The sequence below is a fragment of the Chanodichthys erythropterus genome, chromosome 17, assembly GCF_024489055.1.
Source record: "Chanodichthys erythropterus isolate Z2021 chromosome 17, ASM2448905v1, whole genome shotgun sequence".
NCBI lineage: Eukaryota > Metazoa > Chordata > Actinopteri > Cypriniformes > Xenocyprididae > Chanodichthys > Chanodichthys erythropterus.
The window spans coordinates 15,871,768-15,891,836 of NC_090237.1; the positions used below are offsets into that span (position 1 = coordinate 15,871,768).

At 36.6% G+C, this 20,069-nt stretch overlaps 1 protein-coding gene across 4 annotated transcripts in view; it reads left to right on the top strand.

The window, feature by feature from the left end:
- LOC137004930 (tetratricopeptide repeat protein 12-like) overlaps positions 1-20,069 on the top strand; it is a 33,688-nt gene that overhangs the window by 8,509 nt on the left and 5,110 nt on the right. For 2 of the 4 annotated variants that reach the window (XM_067365649.1, XM_067365646.1), the window contains exons 11-23: positions 607-695; positions 1,086-1,254; positions 1,927-2,016; positions 2,728-2,791; positions 6,010-6,144; positions 6,391-6,483; positions 6,670-6,738; positions 7,189-7,290; positions 9,117-9,216; positions 9,321-9,546; positions 10,406-10,471; positions 14,366-17,530; positions 18,064-18,297. In XM_067365649.1, coding sequence (XP_067221750.1) covers positions 607-695; positions 1,086-1,254; positions 1,927-2,016; positions 2,728-2,791; positions 6,010-6,144; positions 6,391-6,483; positions 6,670-6,738; positions 7,189-7,290; positions 9,117-9,216; positions 9,321-9,546; positions 10,406-10,471; positions 14,366-17,530; positions 18,064-18,297 — 4,602 coding nt within the window. Of the gene's footprint in view, positions 1-606; positions 696-1,085; positions 1,255-1,926; positions 2,017-2,727; positions 2,792-6,009; positions 6,145-6,390; positions 6,484-6,669; positions 6,739-7,188; positions 7,291-9,116; positions 9,217-9,320; positions 9,547-10,405; positions 10,472-14,361; positions 17,531-18,063; positions 18,298-20,069 lie in introns of those variants that run through there. The other 2 variants (XM_067365650.1, XM_067365651.1) reach the window with 2 other exon arrangements.

Below are 20,069 nucleotides of genomic sequence, written 5' to 3' on the forward strand. Positions count from 1 at the left end.
TGTCATGTAAATGAACGGTCAAAACGGATAAAACGTTCTATGTTTTTAGTTGAAAACTGTCATGTTAATAGCACCTAAAAGTCCATTGAGCCCATGCTATTTTAGTACTTATTAATATTTTAAATGATTAATGTTTTAAATACATACTAAAATTCAATTTTAGTAAATATGTTATGTGCTTTTGCCATTTTTATTAGGTTTTTAATATTTCTTTTTAGCTTTAATTTTTAATTTTAGTTTTAGTACCTTAACTTATTTTATTTTAGTTAGCTGACAAAACAACATATCTATTTTTCAAGTTTTGTAAGTGTAGTAAGTTTTTCATCTAATATTTATGTTTTATTTTATTTCATCTAATTAACAAAAAACTATTTTTTTTTAATATTTTTAGTTAACAATAACAACACTGACCCGTATGACTATTTCTTCCATGGAACACAATTTTTGAAGAATGTCGTTCTTTTCCATGCATTTACAGTGAAAGAGGACATCCATTTAAAATGGATGCAAAGCAAAACAATTTGTTTTTGGGTGAACTATCCCTTTAACTCCATTTGGTCTGAAGTGTGTTTACTATATTATAGTTTTTCCACCTTCTGTATTTAGCTGTCTTTCACAGAATTCAAAAGATCCATATGCAGTGGATCTATGCATATCCGCAGTCAAACTATGGAGGACAGTTTGCACTGGAAACGGTAAGATGAAATGCATCACGTGAGCATATGAATCTTGTTCAAAGACCTTGAAAATGAAAGAAGCTATTGCTGAGAAAATACCATTTGGACATTTCTTGTTAATCCTTTTAAACTCTCTCTCTCTGGAAAACTTAAAATGTATCGACAACACTTGTTGTGGTTCTACTCCCCACCTTCTTTTAAAGTAACGAGGATTCGTGAAATTGTCTTAATTCAAGTCAATATCAATTTATTCTGTTCTTGCCTGCTAGCAAAGAAATGGTTATTGCTTCCCACATTAAAAGTCTCTTTAGTAAGTTCTTTGTGCCCTTCAGGTGTAATCTCATTAACTGGTCACTTACATTGGCATTTATCTTTATTAAACCCTCTCCATAATTGTGTTCCTTCCAGAGCAAAACCAACAGCTGTTGATGGAGTGTCCTGTTACTAGACAACACGTGGTCCAGCTGTTGGCATCACCAATATGTGAAATACAGAAGGAAAGCCTGAAATTGCTAAGCTTGTACTCACAAAGCCAGCACGGAAGGGACCTGGTCATCGGCAACCTTAATTTATGCCAGTACGTACAGTATTTTTGGTGTCATATTGAATGCATTGCATCGCAGTTTAAAAAATGATATGCCTTGAATTAATTACTTACAACATAACACATATGAGGTTAAATGAGCCATTTAGACAGGACTAATTATGTGAAACAAAATGGATTGGCATGCCACACTGCTAAGAAATACTGTCATGGTTTAGATGTTCTTAGATCAGGGGTAAAGATAAAAATACATACCAAGAACATAATTAATAAGTAATAAATCACATATCATTAATTACTCAGCATTTAAATCTGCTCCATGTTTATACTGATACATTTTTTATCTCTTAAATGTAATGTTTTTTCCTTTTATGTACTGTTAGAATAATTGCTTGCGTTGCTTAATTGAATATTTAAACAGCATTATTAATTCATTATATCAAAAAGTGAATGTTAAAATATATGTATTGATTTTAAAATATTTACTAGTATAAATATTACATCAATTCCACTTTGATGTAAATTTCATCTTAACCTTCTATGTTTTCTACAAACCAGAGTTGGAGATAGATTTAAGTGTGGTGTTCCTACGATATCAGTGATTCATCTCATTAGCTAGCATGCAGAAGGCCTCCTACTGGTTAAAGCATGTTTTATTAAAGTCCGTTTAATGAGCCCATAATGAATTCGTTCTGTCTCCTGTAGAATGGCAGAGAACCTGATGAGCTGTGTTTGCCGTGATATGAGCTCCGCATCGGCGCTGTCAGTTTTGAAGAACTTGGCTGCAGAAAATAAGTATGCACAATCAATATAGTTGCTCTTACCATATGAATGCCCATGAGAGAGACAGCGAAACTGACCCTTTTTTATGAAAACTTGGGCACGGCCCACCTGAGAGTCCAGTAGATTCCCATACATCATAGTCGCTTGCACGTATTACATCGAGACACATTCAAATTCATTCAGCTCAACAGCCCAGGTCCCTTGAGAACACAAAGTGAACACATTTAAGACAAAACAATCCATCACATTCACAAATCCCTCCATTTATCTCTGTGAGAGAGATCAGCTTCTCACCGTTTCTAGTCATTCACCACCTTACAGATAGAGAAAGGTGCTCCCGGTGACCAGGAGATGGAATTAAGCCGCCACTTCATGCACAAAAGGAAATGAGAATGGCGTAACATTTTGATGGATAGTCAATGAAAAGTGTTCAGTGAATTCAAGCCGCTCTCTTGTTTCTAGATAAGGATGGTTAGTCATATTGGTCTTGTCTTGTACGTGTGAGGCGTCACCAACATGAGATCTGAAACCATAGATCTGCTTGGATCAGCGCCCACCACATTATAACGCATTTTTATCTTTTGCCCCCAGGGACACCATTTGCGCATTACAGCAAGGGTTATCTGAGGATTTTAGTCTGTTGAGCTTTATTCTTGTTAAGTAGCTCATTTCTTTATTTATTATACATTATTTGTTGTTGTTTTTGTTGTTTATCTTTTTCAGATTTAAGATTCAGTCAAGGGAGAATTTCACAGCAGTTTTTGCCCTTCCTCTTGAACATCTGCTGGTGATGTATTATGAAACATCTTTCATAATCACACTAATGTGATATTTTCATATTTACAATAAACGCGAATAGCGTCCCTTGTTGGCAAACGCTTTTTACGCTAACTCTGCCCACCAATGTCTGGTTGGGACGCTCAAGTTTTAAAAAAGACACACAAATTTTAACATCTTCAGTGGTGCAGCAGTAGTAAGCGATCGACGCGGGTTCGAATCTCTCTTTTGCCGAGATTGCATTTATTTTCAATAAAAATGAAAATAATGTTCTAAAAGTGGAAATAAACTGCAAATGAGTCTTTAAAAAATATTTAAAATATTTATTGGGTAGGGTTAGGGCAGGGGGTAGGCAAGTTCGGTCCTAGAGAGCAGCTGTCCTGCAGAGTGTAGCTCCAACCCTGAAAAAAAACCTTTAGCTGCCTATAGCCTTAGTAATCCTGAAGAGCTTAATTTGCTTGTTCAGGTGTGTTTGATTAAGGTTGGAGCTAAACTCAGCAGGACAGCGGCTCTCTAGGACCGAACTTGCCTACCCCTGGGTTAGGGGAAGGTGTAGGGAGGGTTTTTATTGTCGCAAAAAGGTAGCATCCATTTAATAATTTTAAGAAATATAATAATTTACACTCTGATATTATTGCATCCTGTTAATGTACAAAAATACTGAGATGCAAATAGTATCTGCCAATATAAAGTATATAAAGAACTGATACTTTTACATGGTGTAAATAGAATCTATCGCTATTTTCACCTAGTGTAAATAGAATATCGCTAAGAAAGTGCTGCTATTGTCACTTAGTGTAAATAGAATATATTGCTATTTTCACTTTGTAGCATCTATCGTAATCACATCTAATTGCTATTTACATTTAGTGTAAATAGCATCTATCGCTAAATCATAATATCATATTGTAATACTTTATTGTTTGATTTATCAGACGTTTTGGCACAGGATTGTACATTGCTGCCATTACAACTAGAAGACATGACCTTAGAGCACTTACAACATACAGTTACATACTTAGTAAAGAAACTTTTTCTTATTGATCAAAGACCCTTAATGCATCTTAGCATTGAAAATGTCTTCCGTCTGACTCTGTATTATGCAATCCAAAACCCTCTTCCTGAAGGTTGACTCCACATGTAAAGGTCTACTTAGTTTTGATTTAAAGGTTTAGTTCACCCAAAAATGAAAATTATGTCATTAATGACTCACCCTCATGTTATTCCAAACCCGTAAGACCTCCATTCATCTTTGAAACACAGTTTAAGATATTTTAGATTTAGTCCGAGAGCTTTCTGTCCCTCCATTGAAAATGTATGTACGGTATACTGTCCATGTCCAGAAAGGTAATAAAAGCATCATCAAAGTAGTCCATGTGACATCAGTGGGCTAGTTATAATTTTTTGAAGCATCGAAAATACATTTTGGTCCAAAAATAACAAAAACTACGACTTTATTCAGCATTGTCTTCTCTTCCGGAATCCTTTCCATTGAATTGATTCCATTGAATCCTTTCATCTGTCGGCGTTGGTAATGCACTTTTACGTCGCCGTGGTTGTTTTTGGCGATTAGGACATCCGCAACATGCACACTTACGCACCATTTTAAAAAATATAGCAATACCAAAATACAAACAATGTAGAATAGCTTGAATACAGCGTGCGTCTCCCTCAGAATGTAAACAAAGCTTCTTCTTCTTCTTCTTGTTTTATGGCGGTTGGCATCCAGTGTTTTGGTGCATTACTGCCCCCTTCTTGTAAACGAAGCTCGGGCGCACCGGATAACACGTCAGCAGCGTCACTGCGGAGTCGTGAACCCGGATTGACAACAGACCCGGAAGAGAATACAATGCTGAATAAAGTCGTAGTTTTTGTTATTTTTGGACCAAAATGTATTTTCGATGCTTCAAAAAATTATAACTAACCCACTGATGTCACATGGACTACTTTGATGATGTTTTTATTACCTTTCTGGACATGGACAGTATACCGTACATACACTTTCAATGGAGGGACAGAAAGCTCTCGGACTAAATCTAAAATATCTTAAACTGTGTTCCGAAGATGAACGGAGGTCTTACGGGTTTGGAACGACATCATTAATGACATAATTTTCATTTTTGGGTGAACTAACCCTTTAAGCTGTACCAAGATATTATTTTACCATACTGCAATCTTCTGGCAGCAAAAGAACCCAAATCTTCAGAAAAAGCAAATATGTTGCTGCACTTCAGTGCAACATCGATTTCAGTCCATGTAGACATCCAGTTACTGATATGATTAAAATTAGTAATTGTAATTGTAATTTGTGTCCTACTAATGACATGATTAGCTTTTAGATAATTCGTTTACAATACCGTTCAAAAGATTGGAGTCGGTAAGATTTTTAAAAAATATTTTTGAAAGAAGTCTCTTCTGCTCACCAAGGCTGCATTTATTTGATAAAAAAATACAGTAAAACAGTAAAAATGGAAATATTATTTGTTACAATTTAAAATTACAGTTTTCTGTTTTAATGTATTTTAAAATGTAATTTATTCCTGTGTTGGCAAAGCTGCCATTACTCCAGTCTTCAATGTCACATGATCCTTAAAGTATTAGTTCACTTTCAAATTAAAATTAGCCCAAGCTTTACTTGCCCTCAAGCCATCCTAGATGTATATGACTTTCTTCTTTCTGATGAACACAATCAAAGATATCCTGATGCATGCAAGCTTTATAATGGCAGTGAACAGGGGTCACGAGTATGAGCTGAAGAAAGTGCTTCCATCCACAAACATCCATCATAAACTTGTACTCCACAGGGAATACAAATGGATGGATATGGATGGAGGCCCTTTCTTTAGCTCATACTCATTGGACCCGTTCACTGCCATTATAAGGCTTGGATGTGTCAGGATATTTATTAATATAACTCTGATTGTGTTCATCAGAAAGAAGAAAGGCATATACACCTAGGATGGCTTGAGGGTGAGTAAAGCTTGGGGCAATTTTCATGTGAAAGTGAACTAATCCTTTAAAAAATCATGTTAATATGCTGATTTCCCCAAGAAACAGTTTACATTTGATTTATTTAATGCATCTTTACTGAATACAAATATTAAATTTCTTTCTCTTTCTTTCTTTCTTTCTTTCTTTCTTTCTTTCTTTCTTTCTTTCTTTCTTTCTTTCTTTCTTTCTTTCTTTCTTTCTTTCTTTCTTTCTTTCTTTCTTTCTAAAACAAATTAGTCTAATATAATGACAGCTGACCACAAGATCCTGGCTTCTGTGATTTCTGTGATTGGGAGCATGGCTCTGGATGATATCATCAGTAAAAAGCTGGCAGGACGTGAAGAATTTTGGAAATGCTCTCTTCAAGCAATGGTAAGCTTGGAGATGATAACCCTTTACATCACAACCAAGCTCCCAAATACTCTGTCCTTGAACATTGCTGAATTATGTATGATGTCTTGCACTGTGAATTTTGATTTTAAGGGTTTGTTTCTAAGCTCCTTTTGCTATCTTGTTGCATGAGCTGTGAAACAGCCATTTTCCACAGACGCTAAAACTGCAAAAGTACATGAATTTAATTTCCGGCACTGTCGAGATAAAGCTCTGTTTTGGTTGCAGGAGCGGTGCGTCGCCTGTGAATGTAGAAGTGTCCTCTATCCTCTCCTGGGTTTGATGATCAACTTAGCCTCAAATCCCTCTCAAGTTGTCCAGGTAAAGTAGGAAGTTTAATATGCCGGGCTCTGGGCCAGCCCTCATCCAACACATCAAGCACTTTTGTAGCCAAAGGACTGGCAGAATGTTCTGCTGGTGGCTTTTCTCTCCATATGTTGCAATCATGTCTGAAACAGCAAAGGAAAATTGGAGAGAATGCTTTTCTGGCTCTCTTTTGACACACAGGAGCACGCTGTTCTGGCCAGCAGCAGGTGTTTGGACCTGCTGAGCGATTCCTCTGGAGGCATCATCACAGTGAGTTGAATTCGTTTTACCAAGGCCAAAGCGAGCTTTAACCCACCCCCGATGATGGAAGCCGCCAGAACGTTTGAACTGTAGATTTCTGCACATTAATTATTAAAATGTTCATTCTGCAGGATGTGGAACCCTGCGTATTCAGCTCTCTAGAGCATCCCTACAAAACATTTACACATATGGGCTCTACAAGATCAAAAATGGAAGTTTAAATATATGGATGTCCTTCGATGCCTAACATCCCCAAGAGAAGAATTTCGCATGCACTGAAGCATTTACATAGCGATTACTGAAGCAGCCTCAGGCCCTAGCTTGGGGACTATTTTCTCTGACTATGTAAATCGGGTTCCAGGTTGTTTGCTTGGGTTTTCCTAATCCTTTTGAAATGACCTATGTATCCTAAGGATGGGAGTTATGGTATCAAACATGTTGTTTTGTCTCCGGCTTCAGAGAGCTGCAGGTTTGCTGAGCGTTCTCCTCCCTATGTCTCCTGATGCCACTCGGGAAGTTGTGCGGAATGGAATAGTGAAGAAGTTGCTGAAGATTCTGAAGGTAGAGAATATATGTTTAAGTGTGATAAATGAGATATAAGATATTGGAGATGGTAGAGATTATGCCCCTTGCATTTAATTGGCAATCTAAATCATTTACATTTAAATTTTAAATTTAAACAAATCTCTACCGAAGAGATCTTCTTAGCCCAGCAGGAGGACCAGTGGATTATAAATTATTGCTGACTTTCAGCCCAGAAGCTAAATACCCAAATTTAATTGAATTAATTAGTTTATTTATTTATAATCTATCTACAGTGGCATGAAAAAGTATGTGAACCCCTTGCAGAATCTGTGAAAATGAGAATAATTTTAATGAAATAAGAGGGATAATAAAAAATGCATGTTATTTTTTGTTTAGTACTGTCCTGAGTAAGATATTTTACATAAAAGATGTTTGCAAAAATCAGTTAATTACAAATTCAGCCATTGTTTTGTCTTGTGAACTAAATGCAAACATCTTTTATGTAAAATGTCTTACTCAGGACAGTACTAAACAAAAAATAACATGCATTTTTTATTATCCCTCTTATTTTATTAAAATAATTCTCATTTTCACAGATTCTGCAAGTGGTTCACATACTTTTTCATGCCACTCTATCTATCTATCTATCTATCTATCTATCTATCTATCTATCTATCTATCTATCTATCTATCTATCTATCTATCTATCTATCTATCTATCTATCTATCTATCTATCTATCTATCTATCTATCTATCTGTCTGTCTGTCTGTCTGTCTGTCTGTCTGTCTGTCTGTGTTTCTGTCTGTGTTTCTGTCTGTTTGTCTGCCTGTCAATCAACAGAAAAAGGCAACAACATATCATCATGAATATCGACAGATATTTTTGGAGTTAAGATGCAATTTTCCTCAGACTTACAGATGGATCCAAAGCAGATAATTGTGTATTGGCAGCAGCAATAATTGAAAATCAATGTCATGGCATGAGAATCCCAGGATTCTTTACAGCTGAAGCTTGTGCTTTACTACTGGCTTTGGAAAATATAGAAAATGGACAACAACAAAATGTATTAATCTTCACAGATATAGAAAATGGACAAGAACGAAATTTATTAATCTTCACAAAATCTTGCTTTCAGACACTAGAATCTGTAAAGACTGATCATCCCATAATTATAAATATATTAGCTAAAGTAGATCTTTTACACAAGAAAAATGTCATTATCTTTTTTTGCTAGGTTCACTTCCAGGTCATATTGGTTTATCTGGTAATGAGAAAGCAGACATCGCTGCAAAGGAGACTCTCAACTTGAATATGTCAAATTCCACCGTCTGATCTCAGACCAGTAATAAACTCTTATATTAATAACATGTGGCAGATGGAATGGGAAAATGCAAAGGAAATCAGTTACACGAAATAAGTCCTAATATAAGAAGAATGTTTTTTACTTATTTCAAATCTAGGTATGATTAAGTTGTTTTTATTAAATGCTGTTTAGGTCTTACAAGGCTTACACATGGTTATTTATCAAAAGGTGAAGAGCCACCATCATGCATTCCATGTCAAACAACAATGACTATTCAACATATTTTTCTGGACTGCAATGTTTTTAATGTAATTTTTAATTTAATGTGTCTTTTGTTCTGTCTATCATTCTGTCTCTATCTATCCATCCATCCATCCATCCATCTATATAAAGAGTTTAACTTTGCAAGCTGCCTCTATTTCACATTCTTGTATTCTGGTGACCAGCTATATTGATTTTCTTCTTCTTCTTCTTCTTCTTCTTCTTTTTTAAGCAGAGTATTGCAATTGCAATTATGGAGATTTAACTGAAATTTGCTTGTGTATCTGTTCTGTCAGGTAGGAGGAGAGATGAGCTCCAGATACTCTATTAAAGCCCTGACAGTCTGCACTGCCTCAATCCCACAGGCTTGTGAGGAGCTGGTAAAGCTTGACAAACGTGAGTTCTGAGGGCCAGGGAGGCAGAGGATTGGATTCAATAAGATGTTTTAAGCTCTGTGGACTTACGGTGACTTTGTGTGCTACACACATTTATTCATTCAGGGCTGCACACTTTGAGAAAACTCCTGGGCAGCATTGACGAGTTGGTGGTGGGGAACGCAGCTTTGTGTATGGGCCATTGCCTAGAAGTGGATGGAGCTGCCAGTGGCCTCCTGGGCACAGACTGCGTGCCGTTGCTGCTACGCCATAGCGCCGGAGACGCCAAAAGAGCAGCCGTTCGGCAGAACGCAGCCATCACCCTTGGGAAGCTGTGCAAAATAGATCCCAGGTATAAATTCTGACTTGCCTTTTGCAGTCAGCTGCATTATATTGATTAACATTCATGCTGATGTACTCATATACAGCAGTGATACTCTGGGAAACATGAAGGTGAAAAGATAATGCCTCCTCATAATTAACCTCAACAAGATGATGAACTGTCTGAATGCATAATGAATTAAAAAATGTCAGGTCTAAGGTTTATGGGCATAAGCAAGGCATCCTAATTGATGTGATGCAGATATAAACATGTTTGTTTGTTGCATTTGACAATAATTTATATTCTCGTCTCATTTTATGGCTGTTAAAGAGCACTTACAGATGTGAGAGTTTCTTTAAATATTTACCGATTGCACCTTTACGCTTTTATTGACATAAAGAACTATCAAGTTTTTTCCCTTCATCTTTAATTTATGAAGGTTCACAAGATCAGGCCTGAGAGAAGTAACTCTGTTAGTTAAGTGTTTTTGAGGCATCTTATTCTCCCAGTCAGCATCTAACAAGGACAATCCAACAAAGAGGAGTCAGAATCTTATGCCATTCAACTTTGATGAGCTTTCAACTTCTTATAGGTAACGCTTCTCCGAGCATGAGTCTTTACAGTTAGATTTCAAACCGTTGAGATCAGAGTGCAGCCTAAAAAAGACATTTTAGACAGAAAACAGTGGAGTGTACAGAAACTGCCAAAAATATTACACATGAAACCGCTTTATATGCAGAGCAAACTGACTGACATTTTCATGCTTGTTTGCATTTCATATTCTTAGCTCTGGTTTTATATATGATTGTTCAGAATACATTGTGTGGTCCAAATGAGAAAGAACCTAATTCTGTTGGTTTGATAAATCTCTGTTTTGATTTTTTTTCAGGCATATGGAGAAACTCAGGGAGCTTCATGGTTTAGAAATCCTTCATTCCTGTGTGAGATTGATCACGTGAGCCGCTACCCACATTCGATTCCTCAATAAATGACCCCATAACTCAGGACACGCTTGCAAACACACACACATACAGATGAATGCTGTCCTTTGGTTCACAGCTTAAGATGCTCATCTTAAGTGAGGCCACAAATTACTGTCATGCCTTAAGGCCAATCTTGATTATGCAGCTGTTTCCTGTGTTCATTTTAATTAGAGAGAATTCACATTGACATGTGACTCTGTTATCTGCTGTTGTAGAGAACATGTTGCCCCGGGACGATATTCGTAACGTTTCAATTTCCTTTCATCCCAAATGACTCACTTGGGAAGTGTGTTGCCTTGATTACATTTTGCTCCCTGTTTGTTGATAAATGGATTAATGGTAGCTTTCATGTGTTAAATAAAAAGAATAAAAAGTGCATTTGAAGATTATTATGGGTAAAGCCTGCTCATCTTTGCAGACTTGATAGCTTTAGAAAGCATTTGATGATGTAATGAGAAAAAAGTAAAATTGTTACAATTCAAATGGGTTTAGCAGAAGTGAGGCTGACAGTGTAATCCAGGGTTTGGGAAAAGATTTCACAAACAGAATGCAAGATGGAACATTAACACTTCACGTTTGTCCCAGAGCATATTTTGGATTTAGTTTCAGGTGGTGCACCACTACCCTTAAATGTGCTGTAAGCTAATTTTTGTAGTTTTGCTAACTTCTGTTAAACTTAAAGGGGTAGTTCATCAAAAAATGCTGTCATCAAATCTATATGACTTTCTTTCTTCTGTGGAACAAAAAAGATATTTTGAGAAAGTCTCTGGTATTTTGGGCCCAAAACTGTTCAGTTACTTACCAGCATTCTTCAAAATATCTTTTTTTATACAATTTTGGAAAGACGTGTGTGAGTAAATGATAACATAATTTTCACTTGTGGGTGAAATATCCCTTTAATGTAAGCACCCAAGTTTTGGATGATTAGCCAACTTTGATGTCAATTGACTACTGACAAAATAGACCTATCACTAATTAATAATTACTTATATATATATATACATACATTATGGTATTTAGCATTTTAATAATAATAATAATAATAAATATAGCTGCAAGCAGCAATTACGGGGACAGCAACTTTGGACAGCTGGTGGCGCTAGATGGATTGAGTTAGAGACTCCAAATTTGCTATGGACACAGATCAGACTGTCCTCTAACTGTGTGCCAAATTTCACAACTTTTTACCATACGGTACTATAGGCTGCCATAGACTCAAGGCCCCTAATAATAATGACAATAGTATTTTAATAATAGCATATTCCCAGTTCCCAGTTTTATTTTGGAGGGGTCTTAAAATATATTTTTACATTTCTATTTATTTAGAAGACACTTTAATTGAAAAGAAACTTACAAATAAGTAAGACATTTGAAAAGTCAGCAGGATAAAGTTAAGCGCTCAGAGAAGAGATGAGTTTTTAGCCATATATTCATTCTTATATTGAAGACATAACTAACCCCTCAGTGACATTTGTCTTTAGACTTATAAACCTTTCAACAAGTGAACAGTGGAGCAGACTGGGTTAAATTTCTATCTGTCTGTATTTCTTGGCAAACATATGTACATTATTGACCAAGAGTGATTAGATTATGCTTTAATGTTTCTGCCAGCAGAAATGTGTAAACTCATCTGAAAATGAACTGAAAAAGCTACAAGCTCTTTGATATAACTCTCTACACCAGTGTTTCCCAATTTGGGATCACTAAAGATTTACGAGGGGTCGCCAAGCTCACTCTAGTCTAGTTTGAGGGTTACAATAGGGATGAAATTAGCTGGCGTGACGATAAACCACAATGCAATTCCTGACGGTTAGTGTTACAGTTACAGATATGAAAAACTGACAGTAAATACGGTCCAACATTAAGCAAAGTTAGCAACAGTCTCATGTAGGCGCCATAGGCTTTGTTTTGTGTAAAAACTCTGAAGGAAACTGACTGCCTTGAGAAAAGTTTTGCTGGCATTTTCTTACCTCTGTGTAATGTCTAATAAAGCTTTGTTTACAGTGGTTACCAGAGAAACCACTCTATTTCTGCTGTTCCTTAAGGCAGAACCTGATTTCACCACGTGCAACTTGTTCCTGGAACAACATCTTTGTTAATCCTGGCACAACACAATCAGATTTGAAGTTTAGTTAATGTTTAGGCTTACAACTGGGATTAGGTGTTCTACATCATTGTTATTCACCTATCATTTCACTTTGATTTTAGGGATAACTTATGGGTAGACAAGAATATTTGTTCCAAGATCAACAAAATATGTCTAACTCGGCAAAATCAGGACGTGCTTCCATAAGTGCCATCTATTGTCAGAGAGTCCATTTACATTTTCATTCAGCCTGTCTGTATTTTTTTGTGAAAATCAGACCAAATTTTTTATTCACTGTTATAAGTTTTATGCGCTGTTGATGGAAAATAAGCTAATGTGCATTCTAAAATTCTAAACAATTTGGATAATCAAGTATCTAGAATTATTCATAGAGCTCAGAAAATACATATAACAATTTATCATTTTGATTTTCTTAAACCTGTTTTAAAGGCTGAAATGTGAGGTTTATCATTTTAAAAAACTTTTTTGTCAATATTTTATTTGAACATGTTAGATAACATTGTTGAAAAAAGGTTGAGAACTACTACTCTACACTGTATTTCAGTTTTATCTTCATCTGTTTAATAATGGATGACTCGGATACTTATCATAGCAGCTCGTGCAAGCCGAGGCGCGCGTGAAAAATTATACACAGTCAAACATGATGAGGATGATGAGGGATTCTACTGACGCAGAAATCCGTTTCATTTTCTCAGCTTGCTTGTGTTCACGTGTCAGTAATCTAATCTAGTTATAAATGATGAGAGGAAGGTAAAGCTCACAGTAGGATTCTTCAGGGAGTGTGTTGTGAGCTCTGTTGGGACAGTATCCTGTGTAGTGCATCTCAATATAATTGCATTATGATGTTATATATGTGTAGCTTAAAAGAAACCAAGAGAGAAGATTAAGTATGGGGATTAGTTTCATATTTTTCATTTTTGGACTCACAGGTATGTACACCAAGTTTTTCCTCAATGACTGCTGGAGCACATACTGTAAATCCTGTGATCAGCACAAGTTATTAAAGATATTATAGTTTATAAACTGTAATTGCAGTTTACAAACTATAAAATTAACAAATTTTCATATAATTATGTTGTTTAATATAATATTTAATATAAAAATAATATATTTATTGTTTTATTATATTTATATATATTCTTACTAAATATGTAGTTAATTAATATAATATATATATATATATATATATATATATATATATATATATATATATATATATATATATATATATATTATACAATTGTTATTTTTTAGTATTTATCAAATTATAATTATAAAAAAATTGTTATAAAAATGAAAAAAAATTATTATATCATAAATTATGTAATTTATAATTTTATATATAGTATAATTTTATTTTCCTTAATATATTTAATTGCGATATAAGAGCAATATTGATTAGATAAATGTAATGTTTCAATTCAATTCCATATTATGACCCGTTCTTTGCAATTCTGTGCTTCTAAATTCTATTCAGCGGTAACAACCATTCAGAGATTGCTTAATTTCACAAAACATAAAACACATTTCTGTCTAATAAACTGCACTGAATTATTCATGAGATAGGGCAAGTGCTACACGTTTGTGCTATGTTACGAAGCAATCCTTATGCATGCAATAATTTTAACTGTATACATTTTTTTGTGTGTGTGTGTATTCAGTCGTAAAATTTTAATGCCTCTCAAATACTATAGGTATTTATGTGCATTTTATGAGCCATCTCACAAGCTAAATTGCAACTCTGCTTTTTTTCAGTAAGTGCTAAGGAGGAGGACCTGCAAGGCTTTCAGTCCCTGCAAACCGAGAGCACAACCTTCATAATAACTATGCCATCAGAAGAGCAAAACAGCTCCAGTGACAACGGTGGAAAAGTTTCCACCGAAAGCCCTCCTCGCCTGACTGTGGCTGTAATCAGTTCTCCAGGGACAGATTTGTTCCATACACCACATGAGAGGCAGCACTCAAGTACAGTAAATGCAACCACAACCAGTGATAAAGATGCAATTACCTCAAATGGGGAGAGCTTTGTCTTAGCTTATGGTACAGGTTCACATTCCACGAGTAAGGGTGGCACTGCAGCAAAGCCTTTTCAGTCTGAAGGAGACTACTCATTGATCTCCAATGATGAGGGAAGGCTTCGTCCCTCAGCTAAGGCTGAATTTGAGTCAATGATGAATGACACCATGATGCCTGCTGCTCATCTGTCCGGAGGCAGGGAAAAGATCTCAGCTTTTTTACACGCTTCACTGGAAAGCAAGAATCAAAGAGTCTTGGAGTCTATTACTCCTTCGCCCGCAAATGACATTCCCATGGTATCAGCCTCTGATCCAGCAGTAATTGATAACCTTGGGGAGTCAAACGACAGTGTGGAAAGACCGGGCGAAAACAAGAATGAAAATTGGACCCTGGAGTCGTTTAGAGCTGATAACCCTCTGAATCGTACTGAAGAGGCTTCTTTGACTAAGAATCAATCGACCATTATGCATTTTACAGTTTTGCAGGGTTTAGGGCTTTTAACCACTGAGCTCAGTCAAAATCCCAAAAATGAATCTGGGCATGAGCCAAAAGAACAGAAGAATCTGCTTTCACCAAGTTCACTGATCCTTGATACTCCATTACAAGTGAAATCACCCAGCCAAGTAATAGTTAATAAAATGACAGAAAGCAGCAAAAATCCCAGCACCAATGGACCAAAACCCTTCGGGGTGTCACTAAAGAATCCAGACTCAATGTTTTTATTCTCTGCTTCAAAGCTGACCCCTACAATGATTCCAGACGCAACCACGCTGAATTATTTTTCAAACATGGTAACAGCTGCTGGCGAAATGCACGTGACAAAACAATTTGTGGCCTCGCGGTTGATATCCGACTCCATGCATAGAATTGTCTCAGCGAGGGACGGACTAGAAAGCAAATCCATTTTTTACACCAAAACAAGTAAAGAGCGTCAAATTAAACCAACGCTCCAAACCTCAGCAAACAGTTTCGTTCATCGCTTGAATAAAAGTGACCTTTCTTTGGGCGCTCAAAACTCTTCTCTTCTCAAAACGTCAGATCTTTGTACCAAAGAAGCCAGAACATCTAATATATCAATGAAAGAGAAACATAACAAAATGGATCATTTTCCAGTTCGGCTGAGGGAATTGATAGCCTTTAGTACTGCCTCATTTACCAACGCTGAGGAAGCAACTACAGCAAATAAGCAAATGTTCATGAAACAGACTCAAAGTTCACTTGCCGCTTTCCGAACCATTTTACCTCAAGAAGACACTTCAAAAAACCATGATCAGTTTCATGAATTATCTACACCATTGCCTCTTCCACCTCTGACAAAGCTTGAGAATGTGTTTCATGTCTTCAAAGTAAATGATCATCAGCCTCAAAAGCCTCTAAATCATTTCCCCTCAGAGAGATTAAAGCCTTTTGTATCAGCTCAAGCTCATGAATCGATTCCACTTTCGTTTACATCTGCAACTGTGAAGAGATTCACAAATATGGACAACTTGAGTAAATTCGACTCTACTAACCAAAACCAACAGTATGGCGTGTCACAAAAAGTCTCATACATCATATCCAAGAGGCCAGACGTGAACTCAAGCAGATTAACAGGACACGAAACAGCAAACACAACCACAATCGACAAAAGCATGTCACATGTTAGGGTCCCACTTACTAACAGCAACATACCCACAACAAAGACCTTCATTACAACAACTATGTTTTTAAAATCCTGGGCGTCTTTCGCCAACATCTCCCTTTTTGCTCGTGCAATTCCGCAAAAAAAGTCCTTTCTGCTATCAACACCTTTCGGTAAGTCACAAAATACTGTGACAACAGACTCAAAACTTTTGTCCATCTCTAAGAAAAGTAATAGCGAGTACGCCTTTTTAAATCACTCATTGACACCTGGAAAGATTGGTTTGCCGTTAGACGACAAACAACAAGATCTTAAAAACCCAAGAGGGACTGTGATGCTGTTTTTTGGCAGCTACACAGTTAGCAGTATCCCATCAGTCCAACGGCTCATTGAAGCTCACCCCGGAGAGGTATTTCTCACAGAAGCACCGCAAACACAATCTGTACTTCAGATTGAGTCATACTTAAAGAAGAGAGATGACATGGTTAAACCAACAACTCTGAAACACCATGATCAGAACAGTGGTTCAGTTGTAGGCATGAATCAAACCTTGTTGATGCCAATTCCGCACAAGATTGTTTTACACCCAATTCACACATCTGTTTCCCCCGTTGTTCACTTGAATGCAGCTTCACCTTCAGTGTCTATTTGGCCAGCAATAACGCAAAAAAGTGGACAAGACAACCACAAAAATTCACTTTCATCATATCATATGTTTGTAAATTTATCAGATGTTAAGGAGAATCCTCAGAACATGACATCCAGCCAAATTTCTGGCATCAGTAGGCACACAACAGCTGTAGCACAGCCAGAAGGGGCCCTAAACACGTCACTCCTTGAATCATCCAATGGAACAACTTTTCCTTTGTTTCTTTTTCAAATGCAGAATGTGTTGCATAAAGAGCATTTGACCTTAACTGAAGACCACACTGATTTTTTCTCAACAGTAAATCAGCATTCACAAACGACGCAATCAAACCTTCCAGCTGATGAAATGTCTAGTTTAGGTGCAACGGATGAAATACCAAAACACCTTGGGCGGACTGCGCTGTCTGCTGTTACTGGGGAAAAGTTCTCTCCTCTTGTCCATGCGGATTTAAGTTTCTCAAGTACAGAGAAACAATTGCTCCCCAATGGTTCATTACCGTCCAGGGGAGGAAGTGAAGATATTTCACATGACACCACTTCATTTGCTGAAAATGACTATGGGAGATCTACTGAGTTTGTGTCAGACCTGCCAGTAATAAACAGGAAGAGGAGGGTTACATCATCCGATTCTCTCAGTGGGTAATGACTCAGAACTCTTAAATCACTTTTAATGTGGAACGGAAACAATTTTATTAGCATTTGTGCTGTGCTCGATCTATAAGCTGATAGATAGATAGATAGATAGATAGATAGATAGATAGATAGATAGATAGATAGATAGATAGATAGATAGATAGATAGATAGATAGATAGATAGATAGATAGATAGATAGATAGATAGATAGATAGATAGATAGAGTGTCAATATTTGTCTAATGGGATTAATGAGACACGAAATGGCAAACACAACCACAATGAATCCCTCCCACACACATCTGGTGGACTAAAATAAATAAAATAAATTTTTTTTTTTTTTTTTTCATTTTATTTTAATTTTCCAAAGAAGTATGGCTGCTGTTGTTGTGGAAAAACTATACTTTACTGAATAAACTTTAGCTCCGCAAGTACAGATGCAATCTATAGAGATGCCAGCATGGTGATAAACTGTAGTCAACATGATTAATTTTCACTGCACTCAATTGAATTTTGACCATAAGATTGTGTTCTTCCAGTCTGGCACAAATCTCAGATGATATCTGCGGCACTGGCAACTACACAGCAGAGATGAGTCTGAACTTGGAGAGAGATATCATGCCCGGAGATCTCATCCCTGCCCTAGGAAACCTGCGTGTCGTCATCAGCCTCAAAACAAATAACAGCCAGGTGAACCTAGAGATAAAATCCTGCTGCCTCTCTCCCACCGGAAGACTTGATGAATTTAACACCACCTGCTGCATTTTTTCCAGGTAATGTGCTCCTCTCAGGTTATTTTAGATTAACTCAAATCACATGGTGCCCTTGAACCAGGTCACATTTTACATTATGGTACCAAATCAGCTATGTGGTCCGAGCATGGCTGGATTATACGGATCCCATCTCCCTCGTTTTTATGTGAAGGTTTAATACATCAGCATTAGTTCCTGTTTATATGACTCAGCTACGTTTTAACTGGTCACCTTATCACAGGGGAACAGCATTATAATGACTGGCTAAGAAACATTCCCTCAAACTGTTTAATTTGAGAAAGCTATAAATATACTGGGCGAAGTATGTGCCTATATCGAGCTGAAAGTTGTGTGGTTAGAGCAGTTCAACAAACTGCTGATGTCTTTTTCCCTGCTGGTGTGTGAAGTATTAACTTTCTGTGAGTGTCTCAGCTCTGTTGCCAATAGCACACTTCCACTAATATCGAGAGACAGCACAGTGTGTACTTTCAGTAGATTCATGCACTAAATCTTTTATCTATACAATATTTTTGAAGTAAATTCTTTCAAAATTCAATATTTTGGAAGTACAGTAATGTAATTTTGATTAGCAAAATTGTCTCTCAATCAGGGGTTAGTGTTTCCTCAAACAAAATGGGTAAGTAAATAATGTACAGGACATACAGTATATAAAACAGCCATATCACCCTGTAGCCCAAGACTGGTTTTCCACTGAAGCTAAGCAGGGTTGAGTCTGGTTAGTACCTGGATGGGAGACCTCCTGGGAAAACTAGGTTGCTGCTGGAAGCAGTGTTAGTGAGGCCAGCAGGGGGTGCTCACCCTGTGGTCTGTGTGGGTCCTAACACCCTAGTATAGTGACGGGGACACTATACTGTAACAAGCACCGTCCTTCGGATGAGACGTTAAACCAAGGTCCTGACTCTCTGTGGTCATTAAAAATCCCATGGCACCTCCCGTAAAGAGTAGGGGTGTAACCCTGGTGTCCTGGTCAAATTCCCTCCATTGGCCCTTATCAATCACGGACTGTTTATAATCTCGAACCATTGAATTGGCTCTATCACTCTCTCTGTGGTGAATGCACTGGTGCCGTATCGATGGATGGGTATCGAGAATTTCCAAAGCGGCGTCTCTCATACTGTATAGTGCGCAATACTGAACTTTTTACACTTAAACAAATACACACAAAATTATGTCAAAATATCTTCGTAAATATAGTCAATTATGTCTAAATGAACATAAAACAGTTGAGAGAAAACGTACGTGTAACAGTATATTGGATCCGTGCAGCTCTTAAAGTGACAGCAGCCTAATATTCCTGCTGCCGTCTCTATGATAACGTTAATCAAACAACAAAAGACAAAGCGAAAATTCACTCGCTGTTCTTAACTGAATAATTTTTGTAACTATATTCGTTATGTATATTTTATTATTTTATTAAGTGCAGTGTTATTTTACATTTGATTATAGTTTCTACTGAAAACCTTAAAACGCAGTTGTATTTATTTGTGCGATTGCTAATTTGTTTATTTGTTCTTTTTAATTACTGAGTGTTTACTTGTCTTTAATAATGCTTGAAATTTATATTAGATAGGCTAGTTGTTTTTAAACCATTGGCAAAAGTTCCTTGTGTAAGTGTTCTTTAGCCTGTTGAATTTTGTACATGGTATTCAGCTACAATGAAATATTTTGCAATAAGACCTAGAATAAATGTGAATATCATCTAATGCTGCGTCCCATTTCACCTACTTGTACTATGCCCTAAAAGTATGTACTGTTTTTGTTAAGAAAAAGTA